Below are 21,718 nucleotides of genomic sequence, written 5' to 3' on the forward strand. Positions count from 1 at the left end.
ATGTTACTGAGCAAAATACTCGGCTTAAAAATACACATATTTATCCCTCATGTATTCAATTCTGGCCATCAAAGGAGCCATTGTGAACAAGGCAAGTCTAGAAATGTTTTCTGGAGTGCCCAGAAATCATTAATGAAAAACAGCATCCAATGAGATTTGTTTAGGCTTTGAAACCCTCCTATGTTATCATTTTTCTAGGTTTGAAACATACTGTGAGAAAACAATTTTAGGACTGATGAAACTATTAAAGCCAGTCACACACAAAACTTGTCCTTTTTGCTTGAGTTCTGTTTGTTTATTAAGCCCCACTTCAATTCCACTTCTCCCAGTTCCAGCACTGAAACCCAGTGAAGTGCTTGAAAGGAGCCACTGGTGTAAACTTGCACCCCCTGCCCTGTCATCCTCTCTGCTGTGTCCCCCACGCACTGTCCTTGGCATGACAATCATCCAGTATCTCTGTGGAAACCTCACGTCTCTTTTCTTACGGTAATCCCAATACACTCACCCAACAAACGCACACTCACGTCCCCGGTCAAGGCTGGAGAACTTTTACCTTCACTGTTTCTCTGCTCATCCATCTCTGTCAAGCCCAGGGACATGCAGGACCCCCTGTGCCCTCCCAGCTCACCCACATCCTGGTGAGAGGAGGCAGCTTCTCTGGGCACCCTGTGCCAGGACCTGTCCACTCTCCCAGCCAGGAATTCCTTCCCTAGACCCCATCCATCCCTGCCCTCTGGCAGTGGGAGCCATTCCCCGTGTCCTGTCCCTCCAGGCCTTGTCCCCAGTGCCTCTCCAGCTCTCCTGGAGCCCCTTCAGGAGGGGGCTCCGAGCTCTCCCTGGATCCTTCTCCTCTCCAGGTGAGCACCCCCAGCTCTCCCAGCCTGGCTCCAGAGCAGAGGGGCTCTACCCTTCAGAGCACCTCCATGGCCTCCTCCGCGCTTGTTCCAACAGCTCCACATACTTCTTGTGCTGGAGCCCAGGGCTGGGGCAGCTCTGCAGGTGGGGTCTCACCCGGGTGGGGGAGAGAGGCAGAATCCCCCCCATTCCCCCACCTCTTTTGATGCAGCGTTGATGCAATTTTGGCCGTGCATGACACCCATCTCTTCCTCCACTGCGTAACTCCAAGGGTTAACTCTCCTGGCAAGGGCCCTCCACCCTCCAGCAGAGTCCCTTGTTCTTACCTGCACATCTGCACACAAACCAGGCACTGCCACAGTGCCTTCCAAAGGCCACGCAACAGCTCTCTCTACTTAGGCCACAGTGGAATCCTGAGACACGGAGAGGTCCTGGATGGAATCCACGGTCCGACTGCAGCCCACACGTCTCTGCAATACAGAGCGATTTGGTGCCAGCTTTGATGGGTGCCTCTGGGAGAGCAGGGAAGGCTGATGCCTGTACAAGCCCTGCCCTGAGCTATCCATGTCCCAGTCCCTCTTGTCAGCACTGCACGATCCCACAGAAATAAGACAAAAGGTCTGGAGCACAGGACCACTGATTTCAAACCCATCTGCCTGCCAAGGCAGCTGATGATCACACTGCTGGGATGCAGAGCATTAACATTTGCTTCAATGATGTGTATTAACATCCAAAATGACACAGAAAAATAAGGGTTTGTGGCCAGAGATGGTTCCTGGCCAAGGCTGGCACAGGGTGCTGATAGCCATGCACAACACAATTCTTCTGGCTATCACCTTCATACCAGACAGTGTAAAGTTGGAGAGAAACCCAAGCTGGATGCCCAGAGAGTTGGAAGATCTGCATGTCTCATCCCTCATCCCTGTTTCTTGCTCTGGGACAGGCTCAGTCCAGGGCCCCAGGGCTCCCTGCTGGCTCCAGACAGATCTCTTACCATGAGGAGCTCCATTCAGTATTTGGATGTGGGGCACGAGCACCCTCACAGTAAAGTACAGATGTGCAGCTGCCTTCATCCTTCCAATCACACCTCCCTCAGAAAATTATATCAGACATTGTCACTGCACTTGTCTTTGTCCAAACCCCCAGAGTCTGGAATTAGCTTCCCTGTCCTTTGAAAGACTTTTTCAGTTGTGTCTTATCTCAGCTCCAGTTCTGTGATTTTGCCTGGGCCCAGGTCAGTCGCAGCACTGCCTAAGAGTGACCTGCCCTGACCAGATGGGTCTCTGGGTACTGGGGCACTGGAACTCTTCCAGCCTCTTCTCTGCTGTTCCAGGGGTGCTTAACAGCTAACAGAGCTGGCCAGAGCTCTCTTCAGACAGTCCCCAGGTCCCTGGGATGCAAGTTCTCCAGCTGATTTTAAAATATGGATAGCTAGCTGGTGGTATTTGGCTGCTTGATAGACAGGAAAGAAAACATCCTTTTTTGCTAAGACTTATTTTTTTGTCTTCCTTCTGTCAAACAAAGAGGAATGCTGTCTTGAATACACCTGCAGCATAGCAAAGAAAATTCCAAACCTGCCGGGCTGTGCTGGGCCCGCTGCTGAGACACATGCACAAACAATCTTTTTTGTTCTTCAAAAAGATAAAAATGCCTGTAATAAAACTTACAGTAAAGTAATATTGTCTCTCAAACTGTTCAAGAAAAGGGACATTGGAGCTTTAATGCCCCAGTGTGAGATGATGAATAAAATCTTCCCCCGAGTTTGCACCCAGTAATAAAATACTAATTTTTTTTTGACAAAACTAGGTAGGTCTATATGAAAACAGCTCAGGAGGCTCTCACGGTGATGAGGACAGAGCAGAGAAGAACATTAAAGGTGAAGTGTTAGTTCCCTGAATTAATGCCCTGATGGAGCCAAATTGTTTTGCAAAGAGACATAACAGTTTCTTCCCCTTGTTTCCGAGTGTCTGAGTCACCCTGTAACTCATAATCTGCACTAGTGCGGATCAATCTGACATGAGTAAGTAACATATCTGGCTCCTGTGCTCCAAACCACATGTCTCCAATGTAAAGGGAAGTCAGGAATACAGAAACAGCTGTGGGAAAAAGAGAAGACAAAAATCAGAACAGATATTCTTCTATTTCCCCACAGGATTACCAAGCTAAGCTGCTTGGTACCTCCTGGACTATGTTTTAAAAGAGTTCCCTAACTCTTTTCCTAGCTGGAAAATCTGGAGTGGCTTTGCCCATGCAAAGCCAACGATCCTACTCACAAGAAGGAACAAACCAGTTTCCTGTTAAATAAAGCAGTAGGAAATCTGACCTGTCAGATACTCTCACTGACCAGCAACAGGGATCAGCATCCAGGCCCACGTGGAGCTGGGTGTTTTTGCAGACTATTTTCCCTCTTGGAATTATATTTCTTTCACACCTTTTATTCCATTTTAGTCCCTGAAAGGGAAGTTTCTTAGAGGGAGCGGGAGTGTTGAAGTGTCAGAAAACCTCACAGTGTGGCCACGCTCTGTGCTGCCCACTCCTGCCCCCGTCCCACCAAAGACACAGCTTCTGCTTTGGGAAGCCACGAGCCTGGGTGGATACGGGAGAACTGATTGAATGGATTTAAAAAGCCATGGAATTTCCTAGTGTCTCCCACCACTGCCTTGTAACATAAGTGATAAGAACAAGACAAGTCACCTGTCTTGTCCGCATCCTCTTCCACCGCTGCTGATAGGCACAGAGATTTCAGAAGCTCGTGGAAGGTGCTGAACAGGCCCTGCTCCTCCATTAGCTGCAGCACGATGGAACTGAGCCCACCGAGCTGCCTGGAGAGCCCAGCCGAGGTGCTGCTGGCCTGGCAGGGCCGGGTGCAAAGCTTGAAGAGGCTGTTCCTCAGTGTCTCATCCCTGAACATCTCCCGCGCGGCCGCCGGGTGTGGCAGGACGCGGTTCCGCAGCCACCTCGGTGCTGGGGACACGTCCTGCTCCCCGAGGGGCTCTGCCCAGCCAGGGACCTCACGCCACGCAGTGACAATGTGAACAGATGCAGAGGTGACAGCCACTGCCTCACCCCCACCTTCACCGGCTCTGAGGGTCTCCCCTCCGTGTGTGGAGGGTGGTGCTGGGAAAACAGGGTCCCAGTGGGCAAGGATGGAATTCAGATGTTCTCTGCATTTCTCCAGCTCAGGCACTTCCACGTCTGCAGCAGGGTCATCTTCTTCCACCCCGTTCTTTTTCTGAGTGTGACGATACACACGAGATGAGGCTTGAGGTTTGTTCTTTAATATTTTCTGTAAGAAGATAACCACCATCAAAACAAACATCAGATACTCCAAAGGATTTTCCTAGAACAAAATTGTGAAGCAAGGTGTTCTCCTGTGCTGATTCAGTTGTTACAATGGCAAGTACCAGCCTCGTTTAGCAGCCTCATGGAGCCTGTGCTGTTCAAGGGGGCCCCGGGAGCTCCAGGGACTCCAGGCTGGAACCCTGTTCCAAACTGGACCACCCAGCCTGGGCACGAGAGAAGCTCCTGAAGCCTGGAGCAACACAACCCACACATGCACTAAGTTACAGGCATCACTCCACAAACCCTCTTCACATCTTTCTGAGGAGTTTTAAAGGGTGAAGAAACTGTAGAAAAGCTAAAGCTTTTACAGAATCCCTAAATACATGACACTTTCTTAACTGATACAGAACATTTAAACAAACCTACAGAAGCGTTAATGTGCACCAAAAGCAGCTGCTGCTGCAGGAAACCAGTGCTGCTTTAAGAACTCCCACTCCCAAGTTCCTTGCACTTTTTGTTCACAAAGAGAACAAGAGAAGTCACACAAGTCCTGGCTTGTTTTCCTTTCTTCAAAACTGGTGACAACAAGAGACACCAACTGTTAACTTTCACTTGCTTTACTTATTTATTGTTTTTACTTACACATCTCTTTCAGATCCCCATTCACAGCTTTGAGCACAAAGCCTCCAGGCACTGCTTCTTCTCTTAAGATTTCATTAAAAATACCCCTTTTCAAAGCCTGACTCAAGATTTGCCACTAAGTTTCATTTTAAAGCTCTTTCCCTTCATAAACTGTGTTTCCCTAAAGCTTCCAAATTGTGTTCAAAGGTTCAAAATCACCACAAGGAAGATCCAAAAAATGTCTTTCTCTTTCCTTTCCTCCTCCCTCCAGGTATATCAGCCAGACAGAAGGTGTTAGTCCTACTTCCAGAGAAGTTTGCTTCATTTTAACTGCTGGCCTGAAACAGCTACAACAAAATACACCTTGCTGGAAGTATTTCAGCACTTACTGAGCAATTCTCTGTTTCAGTCCTTCTGAGCCAGGGCCCGCAGGTCCTCCTGCAGCTGCAGCTCTTTGCTGACAAGGCTCCACGTGTGCAGCAGCAGCAGCTCCCTGCTGGAGAGGACGCTCTCATTAACTGTGTAATGCCTCATCTCCCTAAAAGCCTCCCCAACAACAGCACAGTATTGCAGCACAGAGCTGAGGGTGCTGAACAACCCACTCAGCTTGGCCAGATCTACATTAGTCCTGGCAAAGGAAAACACGAGTGCCATGCAAACCATCACTACAGCTCTTAATCCCTGCTGTCAGAATGGCCAGGAATTAGGGACGAAGGATTTGACAGCAACTGGGCATCACATTTTACTTTATTCCCCGTGTATTCAAACACCTAAATCCTCCTGTCAAAGAAATCCCATCCAAATTCACTACTCAACACACAAACTGGAGGTGAAAAATGCCATCTAGCAGAGATAAAGAAAGCCTCCTGACCTTAATAAAGTTCAAACTGGACAGAGGATGAAATGCAAACCAACTAAAACAAAAAACAAAACAAAGAACTTACCAAATATGTTTGATTAACGCGACCAAAACACACAGAAGTTCATTTACAAGCTGAATAGGAAGAAGTTTCCTATTCTCCTGGGATTGATTCTTGTTTTCTCTCATCTTCTAAATTTGTTAGCCATAGAGTATGGAGTAAGGAAATAATTTTATTTATCACCTTGTTCTCCAGAAACCTGAAAAACAAAACTGTGGTAAGCGCATTTCTCTCCCTCTCAAGATTTTTCATAAAGGTGCACAGAGAGAAATAAAAGAGAAAACAATTTCTATTTCTGCTCCTTGTTTTTCCTATGTGGAATGTGTTTGGAGAATTGTTTACCTGGAGTGAGTGCTTGATTAGATTCTGGTGAGGATTGTTTGAGCCTGATGGCCAATCCAACCCACCTGTGTCTGGACTCTCGCGAGAAGGTCTCAAGTTGTGGGAGAGTCAGAGAAAGTAGAATGCACTTTTAGGATCTTCCTTTTATATAGTATACTAATCCATTTTAGCATAATTATAATAATCATTCAGCCTTCTGAATTGAGTCAGACATTGTCATTTCTTCCCATTGGGTTTTGCCTGCATTTACAATACAAAACAAAATGAAAAACAGGAAAGGAAAGGAAAGGAAAGGAAAGGAAAGGAAAGGAAAGGAAAGGAAAGGAAAGGAAAGGAAAGGAAAGGAAAGGAAAGGAAAGGAAAGGAAAGGAAAGGAAAGGAAAGGAAAGGAAAGGAAAGGAAAGGAAAGGAAAGGAAAGGAAAGGAAAGGAAAGGAAAGGAAAGGAAAGGAAAGGAAAGGAAAGGAAAGGAAAGGAAAGGAAAGATAAAAATAATAAAAAAAAGAAAACCACATTTGAAAGGCAGATCCTCATCAGCAGCTGGTCCATCTCCTAAGGGGGACCATATTCTAGTGCACTTTTGGTGCACTTGCCTGAACTTGTCAGGGCACTCTATGTTAGCAGAAGAGATTTTTTGTGAGGGAGAGGCAAGGGGAGGAGAAATAATGTTCTAGACAGCTCAAATCCATTACTGTGCAACTTCCTGTGCAGGTGGTCCTGCGAGAGGATGGGAACTGGGGGTGCTTGAAATTTAAAAGGTAAAGACACCAGCACAAGGTGTCATTTTGCTTTTTCAAGGCAGTGATTTCCAAATCACAAAGCCCCCCACCATCATCCCACCTACCACAACCTGAAAGCGTCTTGATTCTGTTTTCAAAAACACAAGGGAGGCCTCAGAGTTCAGCAAGTTCTGCCAGGGCAGCCCTTGGCACCCCTGTCTCCATGTCTGTCACCCTTGCTTTCATCCTCAGCCACAGAATTCTTCTACTGTGGGCAGGAAAATTGTTCCCATTTCTCCTGTACTTTGCTGATTGCCTTTTCTCTAAGCTGTGCAGGACCCACGTGAGGAGGCTGGGATCCTCTGTCAGCTCATAGGCAGCTCTGGTGACACGGAAAGCACTTTGTAATATTTCCAGAATACGACTCTGAAACAGAAAATGCAACTTGTTCTTTTACAGCCAAGACCTAATTATCTAACTTAAAATGAGCAATTTGGCTGGTATCTGATCAAATTCCAGGTAAAATGAACACCACCTCTTCTCAGGAACTCCAGAGAAGGAAAGACACTCGCCCTTCAACACTTCATACTACAGGTGCTGCTCTTACAAGAAGTATTCAGGTAGCAAGAAAATTTTCTCTTTTTCTCCAAGGTTTGATACCTGAAATACTCAGGGTGGATACTCCCAAACCTGAGAGCTCCTGACATGCGAGTTTCTCTCCTGCTGAAGCACTGTTCAGGTAACAAATGTGCTGGCTGGGGAATAGAGACCCCAAAAAGAAAAGGCCCCGACTGCAGGAGCAAACCCACGGCACCCACGTGAGGCTCCATGATGGCAGGAACCTGTTCCAGTTTCAGGGGATAAGGATGGGACTGATTTAGACACAAGCAATAATTTCCCCCTCCACACATACACAAAACCAACAAGGAACAAATTTTCAAGAGGACCAAGGCAGAGTCAGCGGTTCTTTTCTTTTTGGTACTTGGGATCTTGAAGCCATGCAAGCTCCTGTGGTTTGGGGTTTTTTAGAACTTTCTTTTCAAATTCTTACCTGGGAGCCTTCATCACACAAAGGACTGTTGAAAAAGGACCTGGATTGTCCAATGTGACACTGTAACTCCTTGAGGAGGGCAAGCCCCACTCAGCAACATCCAAGCCATCCATGTGCTGTCTACCACATTCCGGTCCTGAATCCAAACCCAGCTCTTTGCTGCTCCCTGGGAAGGAAATGGATCCTATCCCATTGAAAACCAGTACATCAGCCCATTCTTCAGCCAGCACACCCTGTCTCTCTTTGTCTCACACCTGGACACCTGCTCCAGGTGTATTCTGCGAGGGACAGGATCAAAACTGCACTTAAAATCCTGAAATAGAACCTGCATTGCCTTCCCATCATCCATGAGATGGGTGACCTCATGGTAGTGGCACAGTCAATCAGACAGGAATTTCCCTGACTGCGGACTCATGACTGACACCATGAAAGGTTTCAAGCACCAGCATTTTATTATTCCCCAGTTACAAACTTTTATACCCTTTTCCCTCCCATGCGTAATATCTGAGTGCCCTTTTACTCTTTTGTGGTTGGTCAATAAACATCAGCATTCCGTGCTTCTTTTCCTTCAGTGCTGTTCACCTGTCTTATACAGCTGCACCTCATTGGGAATGAGGCTCGGCTGCAGCCCCATTCCCTGCGTCCCATAATCTCTTCTCCTACATTCCCCTCCGTTATCTCACGCTGCCCTGTCCAGGTGCTGGCACTGTCCTTCCATCACTTCCCAGTAGTGCCAATGATGGCCTTTCCCGCTATCAAGATCAGATTATCAGGGCTGGAGTTTCCTGGAGAGTCCAATCCCTTCCTGTCAGATCAGAAAGGGCCAGAGAACACTGAGCCAGCGTGGACCTCCTTGTCTTTCAGGACCTTGGGCAGAGGATTTAGGGGCTTCCTGTTGGGACATATTGGGATGAATCCCATTGTCCTGGCTTGTAAGATAAGCATGTATTCTATTTGCCATCTGCTGGAGGTTGGGCAGTTTTCTTATCTCTTCCAAGAACAATGTCTCCCTCGGGGAAGTTATCTTCTGTTAATGGGCCATGGAATGACTCACTGCATGACTGGTGAAATTGCATCATCCCATTGTGAGATGCTCCACCCAGAGGGAGGAGCCATGCATCCCTACCTGCATAAAATCAGCACTTTTTGGGACACCAGGGCAGCCCTTCGCTGGATTCCCAGGGAAGCAGCTTTCTTCTCTGCTAGGTTCCCAGAGGAAGGCCAAGCTGAACTACTACCAGACCTTCAGGGAAAACTACACCCTTCTACAAGTCACCGCTTTAGCAGCATTTCATCTGCCACTCCAGGAAAAACAGCCACCATTTAACTGAACCACTACCAACACCCTGACTCCTCAGGGTGTCAGGTTTCTGACTCTACCACTAGTTTTGTTTGTACTAATTGCATTTTTATTATTATTATTTTTATTTAGTTTTTCTCCTAGTAAAGAACTGTTATTCCCATTTCCATATCTTTGCCTGAGAGCTTTTTAATTTTGAAATGGTGGTAATTCGGAGGGAGGGGGTTTACCTTTTCCATTTCACAGGAGGCTTTTGCCTTCCTTCACAGGCTCCTGTCTTTTTAAACCAAGACACCCATCCAACGCCACAGCGTCACAGATATTATTCTGGTCCAAGTTGTCCCAGGCAATACCACGTGAAAGATCACTGTAACAGCACTGTCCTTCTCTTGTTGGAAATCCTTTGGCACCCAGAGAAGCCAGTGGTACTTGGCAGAGCCAGGGTCTGTGGGACAAGGACACTGGGAGCAGCTAAAAGCAGAGAGGGTGCTCAGAGAGCCGAATTCCCACAGGATTCGGCCACTCCAAGTGGGCCAAGCCATGCCTGGCATGGCTTTGGGCATCAGGGTTCTGCTGGCCCTGGTGGGCTGCAGAGCCACGGAGGGCCGAGCTGAGTGTCAGACACCCCTGGAGAGCTGGGAGAAAGCCTGTGGGCAGGACACGGGGTCCCAGTGACCTCCCATCCCCAGTGCCAGCGTGGTGGCCACACCTGTCCTTCCAGTGGCCCCACAACAACTGGTCTCCCAGTTGCTTCAGTGCCTGGAAGGATCTCTCAACCCTGACTAGGTGCCAAATCCCAGCGTCCAGCTGGCCATGACCCTGTCCAGAGGTTATGGCCAGCCCGGGTCCAGAAGTGGCCGTGCCAGGAGGTCAAGGAGGAGGCAGTGAGAAGAGCCCAGCAGGGCAGGGAGGCGAGGCAATGAGGGGGCAGAGGGAAGGGAGGGAAGGCATTTGGTCCCAGAGGGCCAGGCCCTGCAGGCTCGGCTCTGCTGGCTCTCAGGGTGCCCTGGATGGGCAAGATGCTGCCAGGTTCCACCTCACCACATGCCCCTACTGTCCTCTCGTCCTCCCCACAGCCATGACCTCGGGACCAATGGCTCTGCACATCCTTGCCTCCTCTTCTGCCAACACAGTCCAGGGAAAATACTTCCACTACTACTGTTGGTAAATGTGCCTGATAGGCTTGACACGCATGAATTTCTGTTTCTTCCTACCTGTGATTACAATTTACTGGGAAGGGATTTGATGGCTAAAATGGGAATGTCAATTGTGACTGTGAAAGCTGATGAGGAAGCTACGGCCCTTGTAACTTTGTGTCAAATGTCAGAGAAGACCTATGCTGAAGTAAAGCCAGAAGTGCGAGCAGTCCCACAGAAATGTGGAAAATTAGATATGCAACCTCTCCAAATGACTTCGAAGCCACCGGGACAAGTGGTGTCTTAAAAGCAATACCCTGTTTCAAGGGAGAGAAGGCAAGGGGTCACAGCCTGTTGCTGAACTCCTGTTCAAGGCAGGCCTTTTGGGGCAACGTATGTCTGCCTAGAACACTGCCATCCCTGCCCAGTAAGAGCCCGGCAGAATTGTAAAGATTTTTAAAGAATTTTAAAGTGTTAAAAAGCAGATGAACTGAGTCTCCTGCCCTAGCCCTTCCAGACAGGGAAAAAGAATTTGAATTTTGTGTGGATGTGTAGCAGGAGCATGCCACAGGAGTTCTAGTGGAAGAACACCACAGGGCTGTACTTGAAGACCGATGGCCCATCTTTGTAAAATGTTAAACCCCTCAGCAAGGGGTGGCCCCATGGCCTCCCGCGAGGTACGATCTCCACACAGATCCTGGTTCTTATCCTTGGATCCACAGTGCGGTTTTTCCTGGATTTTAGCCAGGGCTTCCCCTGTGTAAGGGATAGGGATATGTAGGAGGAGTCTGTTGGGCTCTCCCCCACCACCATTAGCAGTTTCAGGCCTCCCAAGGACTCCTGTAACTCCCTTTTCCCCACCAATATCGCTCTTTAGCTGAAGTTGCTGACAAGGACCAGCCCTGAAACACCAAAATGGGTTTGTTGTTTATTTCTCGGGTCCTCAGCCCTGCGTGGGACTCGGTAAGTGGGTGCTGCAGAGGCTCCGGCAAGGCATCAAAAACGCCGGCCCCACACCCAATGGTGGCGCGAGATCTCCTCCAGCTCCGGCCTGTCCGCAGGGTGCTTGGCCAAACACCATCGGATCAGGTGCTGGAGCTCTGGGGAGAGAAGCCAGAAAGCGCCGGTCACCGCCAGAAGTCTCCTGCCCAGCTGCCCCCGTCACCCGCGGGGCCCGGGCCGTGCCGCGAGCGCTCTGGGCCGTGCCGGGCTCCCGACCGGCTCAGCCCCGCGCGGGAGAGCGGCACGGCGGGACGCGGCCGCCTCCTCCGGCCGCCCGTGCCGCGCTGACCCCGTCGGCACGGGCCCCTCCTGCGGCCGGCCCGTGAGGGCAGATCCACGTCCCTGGAGCTGCGTGAGGGCCGCGCCGGGCGTGCGCCGCCACTGCCAAAGCCCGCCGGCTTGAGGCCGGACACCCACCTGGAGAGAGCTGCCGCCGGAAGAAGAGCTTCCCCAGCACGATGGCTTGGTCGTCCTGGAAGGGGAGGCTGCCGCAGACCATGACGTACAGCAGCACGCCCAGGGACCAGATGATGGCCGCGTGGCCGTGGTAGCAACCCAGCCAGGTCCACTCGGGCGGGCTGTACACGCACGTTCCTAGGAGAGACAGGCGGCGCTGGCCGGGCGCAGGCTGCTGCCTTCCAGAGCCTGGCACCAGCCTCCTGACCGAGGCAGGGGCTGCGCCCGCGGCCACAGCTTCCCCCCCGAGGCCACCCTGCGTCCCCCAGCCAGCTGGCCAAAAGCAGGAAACCATTCCGCAAGGCCAAGAAGGCCGGCAGAGCAGCCCAGGCCCTTGTGGGCCCGCTGAGCCCAGGGGCCGGGAGCCGCTTTTGCCGCCCCCTCTCTCGTCAGGGCCGGCAGCCGCCTCCTGGGGCACGGCATCCGCCCCGTGCCAAAGGGCAGCCGGCTGAAGGCCGCGGCCCGGGAGGGAACGGGGCCGTGCAGCGCCTGGCACCGGGAGCAGGGCCCAGGCCATGGGCTCACCGGCAAAGTCCGTGAAGGCCCGCTCCTGGAGGAAGGTGCCGCAACCGAAGTCAATGAGCTTCAGGTCGCTGCTCTCCGGGTCCACGAGGAGGTTCTCCGGCTTGATGTCCCGGTGCAGGACGCCGCAGGCGGTGCAGTGCCGCACGGCCTCCAGCACCTGGCAGAAAAGCCAGCACGCCTGCTCCTCGCACAGGAACCCCTGGTCCTGCTCCTGCAGGAACTCCAGGAGATCCCGTGATGCCCCCGGACGCTCCAGCACCAGGATGAAGCTATCCGGCAGCTCAAACCAGTCGAGCAGCTGGATGATGTTCTGGCAGCCAGAGCCCACCTTCTCCATCAGCACCACCTCCAAGGGCACGCGGGTGCCGTCGGGCTGTGAGGAGGAGAAAATCAGTCCCTGCGGCAGGTGCTGCTGCTGCTGCTGCTGCAGGCTGGGGCTGCGCTGCGCCCTGCCCGGGATGCCCCAGTGCCCCCTGCCGCAGCCTCCCTGGCGCTTGCGCTTCCTCCCGCCCGGGGGATGCTCGGGGCTGCCCCTGCCCGGCCCCGGCACCGCTGTTCGGCGTGCCCAGGCCCGCGGGGCTGCGGCTCCGCACGCTGAGCCCGCCCCGGGATTCTCCCTGCCCGCCACGCCCCGCTCTGTCCCGCTGGCCCCGCTCGCTCACCAGCTCGTCCCACTGCAGGACGCTCTCCCGGGCCACGCGTTTGAGGGCCACCTGCGAGCCATGGGGAGAGGAGGGCTGAGCTCCAGCCCTGCCCCTCCCCGCCGCTGCCCCTCCGCCCAGGCCCGGCCGTCGCGGCCACTCACCGGGCTGCCGTCCGAGAGGCGGATGCCCGAGAAGACGGTGCCGAAGCCGCCGCTGCCCAGCTGCGGGCCCAGCAGGTACCGCTCCTGCCGCTGCCTCCTTTGCCCTGCGGCCAAGAGCGAGCCATCAGCCTTGCGCCCAGGACCCGCCCCTCCCGCAAGTGCCCGCGAGTGGAGCGGGCCGGGCCCCGCGGGCCGCCGCGCTCTCACCCGCTTCCTGCTGCGCGCCGGGCAGCGGCCACCGCCCTGCAGCCGCCGGGCTGGCGAGCGGCAGAGCCGGGCCGGGGCAGCGCGCACAGGCGGCTGCGGCAGCCCCGGGCCAGCGGGGCAGGGCGGCACCGGCGCTGTCCCCGGCGTCGTGGGCTGGACTCTGCTCCTGCCGACGGCCGGGGCTGCAGCCCGAGGCTTGGCACGGGGGAGACCCAGGAGCGGCTGCAAAGCAGACAGGGCGTTTTCAAGCCGGGCCATCGGAGGCACTGGAAACAGACAGCGACTGGGCTGCTCTCAGGGGGCCTGGCCTGGCCTGGCCGCGCCCCTCCAGAGCCCCGGCGGAGCCTCAGGCAGCTCCTCAGAAGATCTCACCTGCTACTAGAAAGCCCTTCGCGGCACTCGAGGGCTGTCTCGGGGCAGCTTCCTGCAGATGGAGGAACCTCTGAAGGCTCGTCTCCACCACCAGGCTCGGGCTGTTGCCAGCTGGCAGAACCGGCACAGCGTCCTGGCTGTCCTGGCCGCTGTGGGATGACCACAGCTGGCTCCAGGACTCTTGCTGCCCCGTCAGCTGCTCCTGAGCAGGCTCCCCCACATCGGGCTGGGCTCCCATTTGGACTTGTGGGCTTTCCTCTGCCATGTCAAGGGTCAGGATTGCGCCCATGTTGTTGAAGTCCGTGAGTCCAAGGGAGCTGGGAGACCTGTCCACGGGCTCTGCTCCTTCCGCAGGCTGACAGGTCTCACTGAGCCTCTGCGAGGGATGGAGGCTGTCAGAGATAGCAGAGGCTGCTGGCAGGGTGCAGGGTCTCTGACAGCCTGAGGTTCCTGCATGGATGGTGGTGGCTCCCCCCTGCTGTGCCATCCTTGCAGGCCTTGAGGCTCTCCCAGGGATGGAGAATCTCGCTGGGAGCAGCCTCTGGAAGGGATGGAGCTTTGTGGAGGAGCTGGCCGAGGCACAGCAGGGCAGGTGGCCTCGCTCCAGCAGCTCCTTCAGCTCTTTCCACAAGGCCTGCCACATCCCAGAGTAGAGGGGGCGCACGTGTCCCGTTGCCATCCCAGAGCTGCAGCATCAGTTTCTGCAGCTCCCGGGCCACTGCCAGGCAGGGGCCGCAGCCGCAGGGGCTGCCCAGGGGGCTGGCGGGAGCACGTGGCTGCTCGCCAGGAGCAGCCCGAGGCCTGGGGAACCTGGGAGCCACAGGGGCTCCTCGCTTCCTCCATGAGCCTCTGGGCCGGACCCTGGGGCGCTGGCTCCTCTTCGCTGTCCGTGTGCTCTGGCTCCGTGGTTGCCGGTGGCCAAAGGCCCACCAGACAGCCACGGCGGCCAGCAGCAGGACAAGCGCAGTCACCAGGACGTCACCGTCACCCATGGCTCCAGCACGTCCCATCGCGACTGCACTGGCAGCTGCCGGCGCTGGCCTGTCTCACCCAGCGACAGCGCGGTGATGTCACAGTGGTGTCACAGTGCTGCGGCCAGCACAGCCCTGGGACATCACAGCCCTGCCTGACGCCAGCGCTCTGCCCTTTGTGCCATCACAGCCCTGCCTCAGCCCCGCCCTCCGCAGTGCCCCAGGAGGGGTAAGGGGGCTCCCTATGGGCACTTGCCAGCTCTCGGGAGCAGAGTGGGTGGAAGATTCTTCTTTAAGAAGGACACAGGGATGAGGAGGGGAATGCTGATGGTCTCACCTCTTTGCTGGCACAGCATGGGACATGGATTGTCCAATGTGACACTGCAACTCCTTGAGGAGGGCAAGCCCTGCTCAGTAACATCCAAGCCATCTGTGTGCTGTCTACCACATTCCGGTCCTGAATCCAAACCCAGCTCTTTGCCGCTCCCTGGGAAGAAAATGGATCCTATCCCATTGAAAACCAGTACATCAGCCCATTCTTCAGCCAGCACACCCTGTCTCTCTTTGTCTCACACCTGGACACCTGCTCCAGATGTATTCTGCGAGGGACAGGATCAAAACTCCCCTTAAAATCCTGAAATAGAACCTGCATTGCCTTCCCATCATCCATGAGACGGGTGACCTTATGTTAGGGAACCAGTGAGTGGGAGCCAGGGTGCGCTTGAGTTTCGGGAATGCCGCATCTCCTCGTCTCCTCATTTCCCAGGCAGACCCTGCCACGAGGGCGTGGCCGAAGCGGCCCGAGGATCCGGGCATTCTTAGGAGAATGGTGAGTAGCAGACTCGTGGGTTTGTGGCTGCTGTGCAGCTGAGATCATGCAGTGATGTTTGGTGTTCTTGATTGTAGCTGGGCAAGGGCCACAGGTCGGTGACTGCAGCAAATTGCCAGCAGGGGAGGCAGCCTTCCTTCGTACCTGATGTGGATTCCCTTCCCCGGACATCCTAGAGATATTTTTAGGATTGGTGACTGATAAACACAATGTGTTTTGATGGATGGTTTTAGTTAGTGGTGCTTGTTTTGTTTTGGTTGTGGAACTATTTATCTTGGGGTTTTTTTGTGAGTATTTTAAATAAGGTTTGACACAGTGAGTAGGACTGTCATGTAGTTTATTTTTTGTGAAAACATAAGTATACCTTTAGGTTATGAAATTGACAGGACTACTTTATTGACTACTTACCAAGTCTTTTTTAGGACTAGGTTTTTGTAAGTCTGATTTTGAAATCAAAGAAGAAAAATGAGAAGACGAAGGAGGTAGAGAAGTTATCTCCTTCTAGGATAGAAAGGGTTTAACATAGAAACTGCTTTGTCTAATGTTGCGTGGGGCATTTCCGTGCGACAGCCGGGCCGCCCGCGGGGCTCGGCAGCAGGAGAGCCCCGAGCCGGGCAGGGCGGGGGCCGGGGCGGGCTCGGGGTGGAGCCGGGGCTCTGTGAGGCTCCCCCTCCTGTCCCTCTCTCTGCCCCTCTTTCCTCCTCCCCGTATTCCTCTTCTTTCTCTCTTTCCCGCATTTCCCACTCTCCCCAAAGCAGCTCCGTTCCCTCCCTTTCCCGCTACCCTTCCTTCCTCTTCCCCGTATTCCTGTTCTTTGGCCCCCAGACCGTCCCCTCCTCTCCCTCCCAAACCCGACCTCCCACTGCCCTCACTCCGTCCTGTCCCTGCCCCGCTACTCCGTTCTATTCCCCCTCTCTCCCTCCTCTGTCCACCGTCCCTCTTCCTTCCCTGCCGGCCTTTTCCTTCCCTTCCCGCTTTCCTCCGCAGCCCGACCTCCTTCCCACCCTTCCGCATGCCCCGCTCTCCCTCCTCTCTTCCTGCCGCCCCTTCCCTTCTTTCCCCCGCAGCCGCGGGGCTCGGGGCGCGGAGAATAAAGCCCCGAGGGCCGGAGCCCGGCGCCCCCCGGCCCTTGCGGGAGTCCCCGCACGGGGCCGGAGCTCTCGGCGGATCCCCCCGCGCCGCTCGGACACCGCCCGGCGCTGCCGGACCTGCGGCTCCGCCACCATCGCGCTGAGAGCGGCCCCGCTCTGCGCCGTGCCGGCCGTGCCGCGTCCCCGCCGCCTCTGCCGCTCCCAATTTCTGCCCCTGGCCTGCGACAGCGAGGCGGGGCGGGAGCTTCACGCCTTCTGGGGGCTGCCCCCCCTTTCTTGTTGCGGCAGAGTCCCTTTCGGGGGGGATGGAGGTGTGGAAAGGGCTGGAAGGGAGTGCTGGGCTGCTGTCCAGGGCAGTTGGACTCGTTCTGTGCCTTCTTTGGGGGTCAGGAAAAGGGGGTGAAGACTCGGGGCTCTGATGTCATTTGGGGCACCCCAGGGTCCCTACGAGAGGGAGGCACACTGCGGTGGGGGAGTGGGTGGGTGGCGAATGAGGGGGGGGAGGTCACGCTGGGTGCCGTCCCGCAGAGGGACCTAAAGCTGCCCCAAAATTCCCAGGGAGGGGTGTGTGTAGAATACTAAAACCTGGCACGTGTTTCGTTTTTATAGGTATTGGTAAAGAATAGGTATCTATGGCTAAATTCATTTGGAAAGAAGCCCTCTCTATCCACTCATTTGTATCCAGGAATGTAGGAAACTCAGACTGGGGATGGGCAGTAGTTTTGAAAATCATGCCCTAAGGTTTTTATCTAGTGCTGAACCAAGCAAGTGCCCTGAAACCATCGGAGCAGCTGCAGGGGCTGAAGGGAACAGGAAGGGCTCTCTGGCACCTTTTGCCTCCGTTCTCTGCCATTCTCCGTCGCAGTCCCGGAAGAGGCGTCTGTCATGCAGCCTGCCAAAATGAACACCTGTAAAATCCGAGCTCTGCCTTTTGTTTAAGGTGTTTTTACTTCATATTTATGTCATCACAGAAAGCAAGGAAAGAAGAAATGTGACTGGTTCCCACTATTGCTCTGTGCAGGCACTTTTAAAGGCTGCTGTACTTATGTTCTCTTTTTCTACTCCAAGCTTGACTTTCCCCCTCCATTTTCGAGTTCTGCCGCTTTGGGTGTCCCAAGGAGGGCAGGGTTCCTCAGCAGGGGTCTTAGGAGTTGGTGCTGATTCTGCTTTTTCCGAAGGTGTATCGAAGTGTGCTACCAAAATGACTATTTTCTCCATGGGAAAGCTTTCTCTCAATGACAATCAATGCATGTATGTGTTTTAACCGTGTAACCAGATGGATTAAGAAAAACCAACACCCGTAGTAGATTTCTGCTTGATCTGTGTCTGTAAGAAGTGGGCTGTGTGCTGGAGAGGGAGAGACGCTGTTGGAGAGTGGCAACAGCACCAGGTGAGAGGTGGGATTTAAATCTTCCAACAACAGAAGCACTGGATGTGCAAGAGCTCAGTTTTCCACCCCTCACACAAGTCTCTTCTTTAAGATGTACTATTTTAAGCAGCCTCAGCCAGATATATTAAAATACTGCTCCAAACAACAACAGAATGAAAATGTTCCACCAAATGGGGAAAAATAAGAAAAGTCTGTCCGAAGTTCCCGTGTTGATTTTGCAAAGTCAGATGCAAACAAGGTTTGCCATCTTTCTTTCCTAGAAAAATGTAGATATTTGATAGAAATCGATCTCTGAGGCTGCTAAATTGGGGTGAGGAGCAAAACAGGCTCCAGAGAATCTGTGGTTGTGTCACCCTTGGAAGTGTTCGAGGCCAGGTTGGATGGGGCTTGGAGCAACCTGGTCTAGGGGAAGGTGTCCTGAGTATGGTGAGTGCAGGAAAAGAAACTTTTGGTTTTCCTGAGATGCTGCCTTTGCAAGGGGAGGTCACAAATACCTCACGTAGTTTGAAATGCCCTGAGCAGAACCCAGCTGTGCTTCCTCACAGGTGATGAGGGATTTTCACTTGTATTTTAAGGGGGATTTTCACAGGGCAGGGCCAGAGCAGCTGAATGTGTTTGACAGGCAAAGAGGGCCAGTGTGGCAGCAGCTTAATTCAATGGAGCTTTTCCTTCTGTGATCCTCTCTAACCTGAGGCACTCTGGGGCTCTTGAACCTGGCAGCTGGGCAAGTTAATCACTGTAGCAAGTGATAAATTAACCAGCTCCACTCTCCTTAGCATGGGTGTGATGAGCATTTAGTAAACCAGTGAGCACTTGCCAAGATGGGAGCTTGTTCTTTGCCAAGGAGGAGGGAGAAAATATTGCTTGGAGTAAATAAAGCAACCCTGCTTCCCCAGGAGGAGGAAAAGCAGCAATTAAAGATGTGAGTGCTGCAGGGAATAATTTGCACAAGGATATATCTTGTCTGCTATGCAGGAATGTTCCAAATAAACCATGCCTCTCCTGACCTTTACTTTTCTGAATTTCTACCACGTGATATAAGAGACTCTTAATAAAAAAACCCAAAACACTCTGTGGTGAGGAATTTCTTCCTTTCTTCAGGCTGCCTCTTTCTTTTGTTCCCTCCAGAGCTCTCCCTACATTTCTGCTGTTGTTTGGAGCTCGTGCTTACCTCTTTCCTGATCCCCTGGGCTTGCTTTGGCTCTGGGTGTCATGGACACTCTCAATTGTGGTTTTTTTTCCTTCCATCTACCTCTTTTTCTTCAAGTGCTTTTCCTTCATTAACCTGTTGGAGCGATGGATTTTTCTCATCTTTTATTACTTAGTGCTTTTTCTTCATTCTCTAAAACCAACTTTTCACTTGCCCTGTGGCTGTTAGATGCCAGAAATGGGAGCATTAATTCTTTCTCTACTGCTTGTCTGAGCTTTCACAGGGAGCTGAGAGCTCGTTGGGGTTAAACTTGACTCACTTCAGTGCCTTCCTGGATCCTGCCTGTGTACTTGGACACTTTAAGGGAATAAAGTCTCAGTGTGGAGATTACAGTTGTGAAATGATGGCTTTTTTGGAGAAGACAAGGATGCTGTTGTCAATCTTTTCAAAGTTCAAATCCTTTCTATTTTATCTTGGCCTTTATCTTTTTTGAGGATAAACTGAGCACCTTGTTTTGGGGAGAAACAGGCTCAGATCAGCACAGAGGTGGCTGTGACAGGTACCCAGGTTTGGAGGGAAGGGTGCAGCTCCTTGGGGTGTGTTTTTGTGGGGCTGTAAGGTTTGTGTTGGGTTCCTGGAGCATTGGGAGCACCCCACTGGGAGTTGCACATCAGGAAATGGATGTATAAAGGGCCTGAAGTGGGACCAGCTTTGGTGAAGGGTTCCATAGGAAAAAGTATTTTTACTGGGATTTTGGACATTTGAAGCTCCTTCTCATAGCCTTTGCCTGATGAACATTCCCCCATTGCAAAAGTGTGGGGAATCCTGAGCTCACACAATGAAAATCCCTAATAATGGTATTTTCCCCTATTATCCTATTTTTTCCCTATCCCAGCAGGAGTCAGAGTAAAAGAATATGTGTGAGTTGCCTGCCTTTGACTTTGTGACAGGAAAAATGCTATGGGGAAAGTGGTCAGAGGAGCATCACTGCTCTGCCCTTAATTTCCCTGCACAAGTGAGGATGATTTAAGAACCAAGGCACAGCCAAGACCTTTCCTCCTCCTGTGCTCATCAAGCAATCACTGCCTCATCACAGCTCAGCTTCAAACACCTCGTTTGCATCTGGCTGACCTTGGCTCCCCTCCGTGGATGGGAAGATGAAGAGGTGGAAGTGTAAAAGATTGGGATTTTATGGGTGAATTGTGAAATAGTGGCTGGTGCAGGCTGGAAACATCTTCTGCTGTGCCATGGAGGATGAGAGTAAATGGGTTAAAGAGGAGATAAAAAGGGCAAGGCACCTGGTCAGTTACTGTTGAAGGAAATGTGGGAAAAAACTACATGTAAGAAATATGTCAGAGATGGTCATTAACTGCACTGCAGGGTCAGAGCTCTCTTACTAATTGGCCCTGTAGTGAATATTGGAAATTATTTAAAAAGCTCTTACCTGACTGAGGGCTTTTAGTGGATATTTGGGGGAAGCAAAGGAATACTCTTTCTGGCAGAACTTTTCTTCTAATTTAAGCATGATCCTCTTTCTGAGATAACAACTGCTTTGAATAAACTGAAATATCTTCTCCATTAGTTCTGGCAGGAGCTGGACAAAGTTCTCATTTGGGTAAACTTTAATCCAACATATGTCTGTAAAATAATAAATTTAATGGGAACCATCAAACCTATTGTATGAATAAGGATGGTGCTTAGGGCAAGAAGAAAGAGTAATTAGGAGTGGACAAATAATGAATGATAGTGGGGAAATTATAATTTATCCTGGTTTAGGGGGAATATTTAACTAAGCTAAGATAAAAATCTACCTTCATTGCAGGCTAAGCTTTGTAACAGAATTCTGCTGAGCAAATGTAGTAGTCCTGGGCTCCAGACAGACCTTTAGATTCAAGTGTACCTCTGGTTTGAGAAAGCTCAGGGCTTGAGCAGCATTTTATGGCTTTGGTCTTGACCCTTGGGCTATAAATGCTCCTGTAAAAGTAATGCCAAAGTTACAGCTTCTGCTAATTTCTATGAGTTCCAATGGAGAAAGGTCCACCTGGACTTTGGGGAGAGTTTCTCAGAGCAGAACATTTCAAGCACTATTAAACTGCATTCAAACTTCCTTTTATTGGGGCATAAATGTCACACCCCGGTCTATCAGTCTGACAGTTCTTCGAGAACAGACAAGCTTTACAAGCTACTTTAAAAATAATTTCACTGACAGGTTTGCAGCTCTGAGAATGTTAATAAACTGAAATGGCATTTCATCCTGCAGTAGCCACTAAGTAATTGTGATTGTCTGTAGGCAGACTAATGAAATCAGCTGTTAACAACCTAATGAGAATTTAAACCATCCCTCTGCTCCACAGACACATCCCTTTTCTGTCCCTAATTATCCTGCACCCAGTGCTTCCCAGAGAAGTTTAGTGTTGCTTGATGTTCGGGTAAAAACTTCCTTATTTTGGAGAAGTGGTGCTGCTCTTCTCGGAGGTGGAGTTTCATGTGGGCTGCTGCCATGATGGGGTCACATCACAAAGTCCAGTTCTTGCAGGGGCTGGGGAGCAGGGAGAGCTCTGATAGCACAGCATGGGAAAACTGGCATGGAGGGATTCTGGTTTAGTGTGTCCCCCAGTGGCAGACAGCATTAGTTATTGATAAGTCTTTAGTTCAAACATAAGATCTTCTTGTTTTGGCTCTAATCTTTGGCTGC

The 21,718-nt window shown here is 52.1% G+C and overlaps 1 protein-coding gene and 1 long non-coding RNA gene across 2 annotated transcripts; both read right to left on the reverse strand.

Moving 5' to 3' along the window:
* Positions 1–11,128: 11,128 nt before the first annotated feature.
* LOC140681131 (uncharacterized) lies at positions 11,129–11,788 on the reverse strand. Its single transcript, XR_012052378.1, has 2 exons — positions 11,645–11,788; positions 11,129–11,325 (listed from the first exon to the last, which is right to left on the reverse strand). It is a non-coding gene; the product is annotated as an uncharacterized lncRNA (long non-coding RNA).
* A 284-nt stretch (positions 11,789–12,072) lies between these two features.
* LOC140681050 (serine/threonine-protein kinase pim-1-like) lies at positions 12,073–14,602 on the reverse strand. The gene is made up of 3 exons (XM_072920226.1): positions 14,564–14,602; positions 12,209–12,581; positions 12,073–12,092 (listed from the first exon to the last, which is right to left on the reverse strand). Exons 1-3 carry the CDS (start codon positions 14,600–14,602, stop codon positions 12,073–12,075), a joined length of 432 nt encoding a protein of 143 aa, XP_072776327.1.
* Between the last annotated feature and the right edge of the window lie 7,116 nt (positions 14,603–21,718).

The sequence above is a fragment of the Taeniopygia guttata genome, chromosome 31 (assembly GCF_048771995.1).
Source record: "Taeniopygia guttata chromosome 31, bTaeGut7.mat, whole genome shotgun sequence".
NCBI classification, from domain to species: Eukaryota; Metazoa; Chordata; class Aves; order Passeriformes; family Estrildidae; genus Taeniopygia; species Taeniopygia guttata.

Coding starts and splice junctions, on each gene's coding strand:
- LOC140681050 (XM_072920226.1), bottom strand. CDS start 14,602: ATGGGACGTGCTGGAGCCATGGGTGACGGTGACGTCCTG. Junction 12,582..14,563: donor TGGGTGACGGTGACGTCCTG/GTGACTGCGCTT, acceptor TCCTCCTCACAG/CCCGACGGCACCCGCGTGCC. Junction 12,093..12,208: donor GGCCTTCACGGACTTTGCCG/GTGAGCCCATGG, acceptor GCCGTGCCCCAG/GAGGCGGCTGCCGGCCCTGA.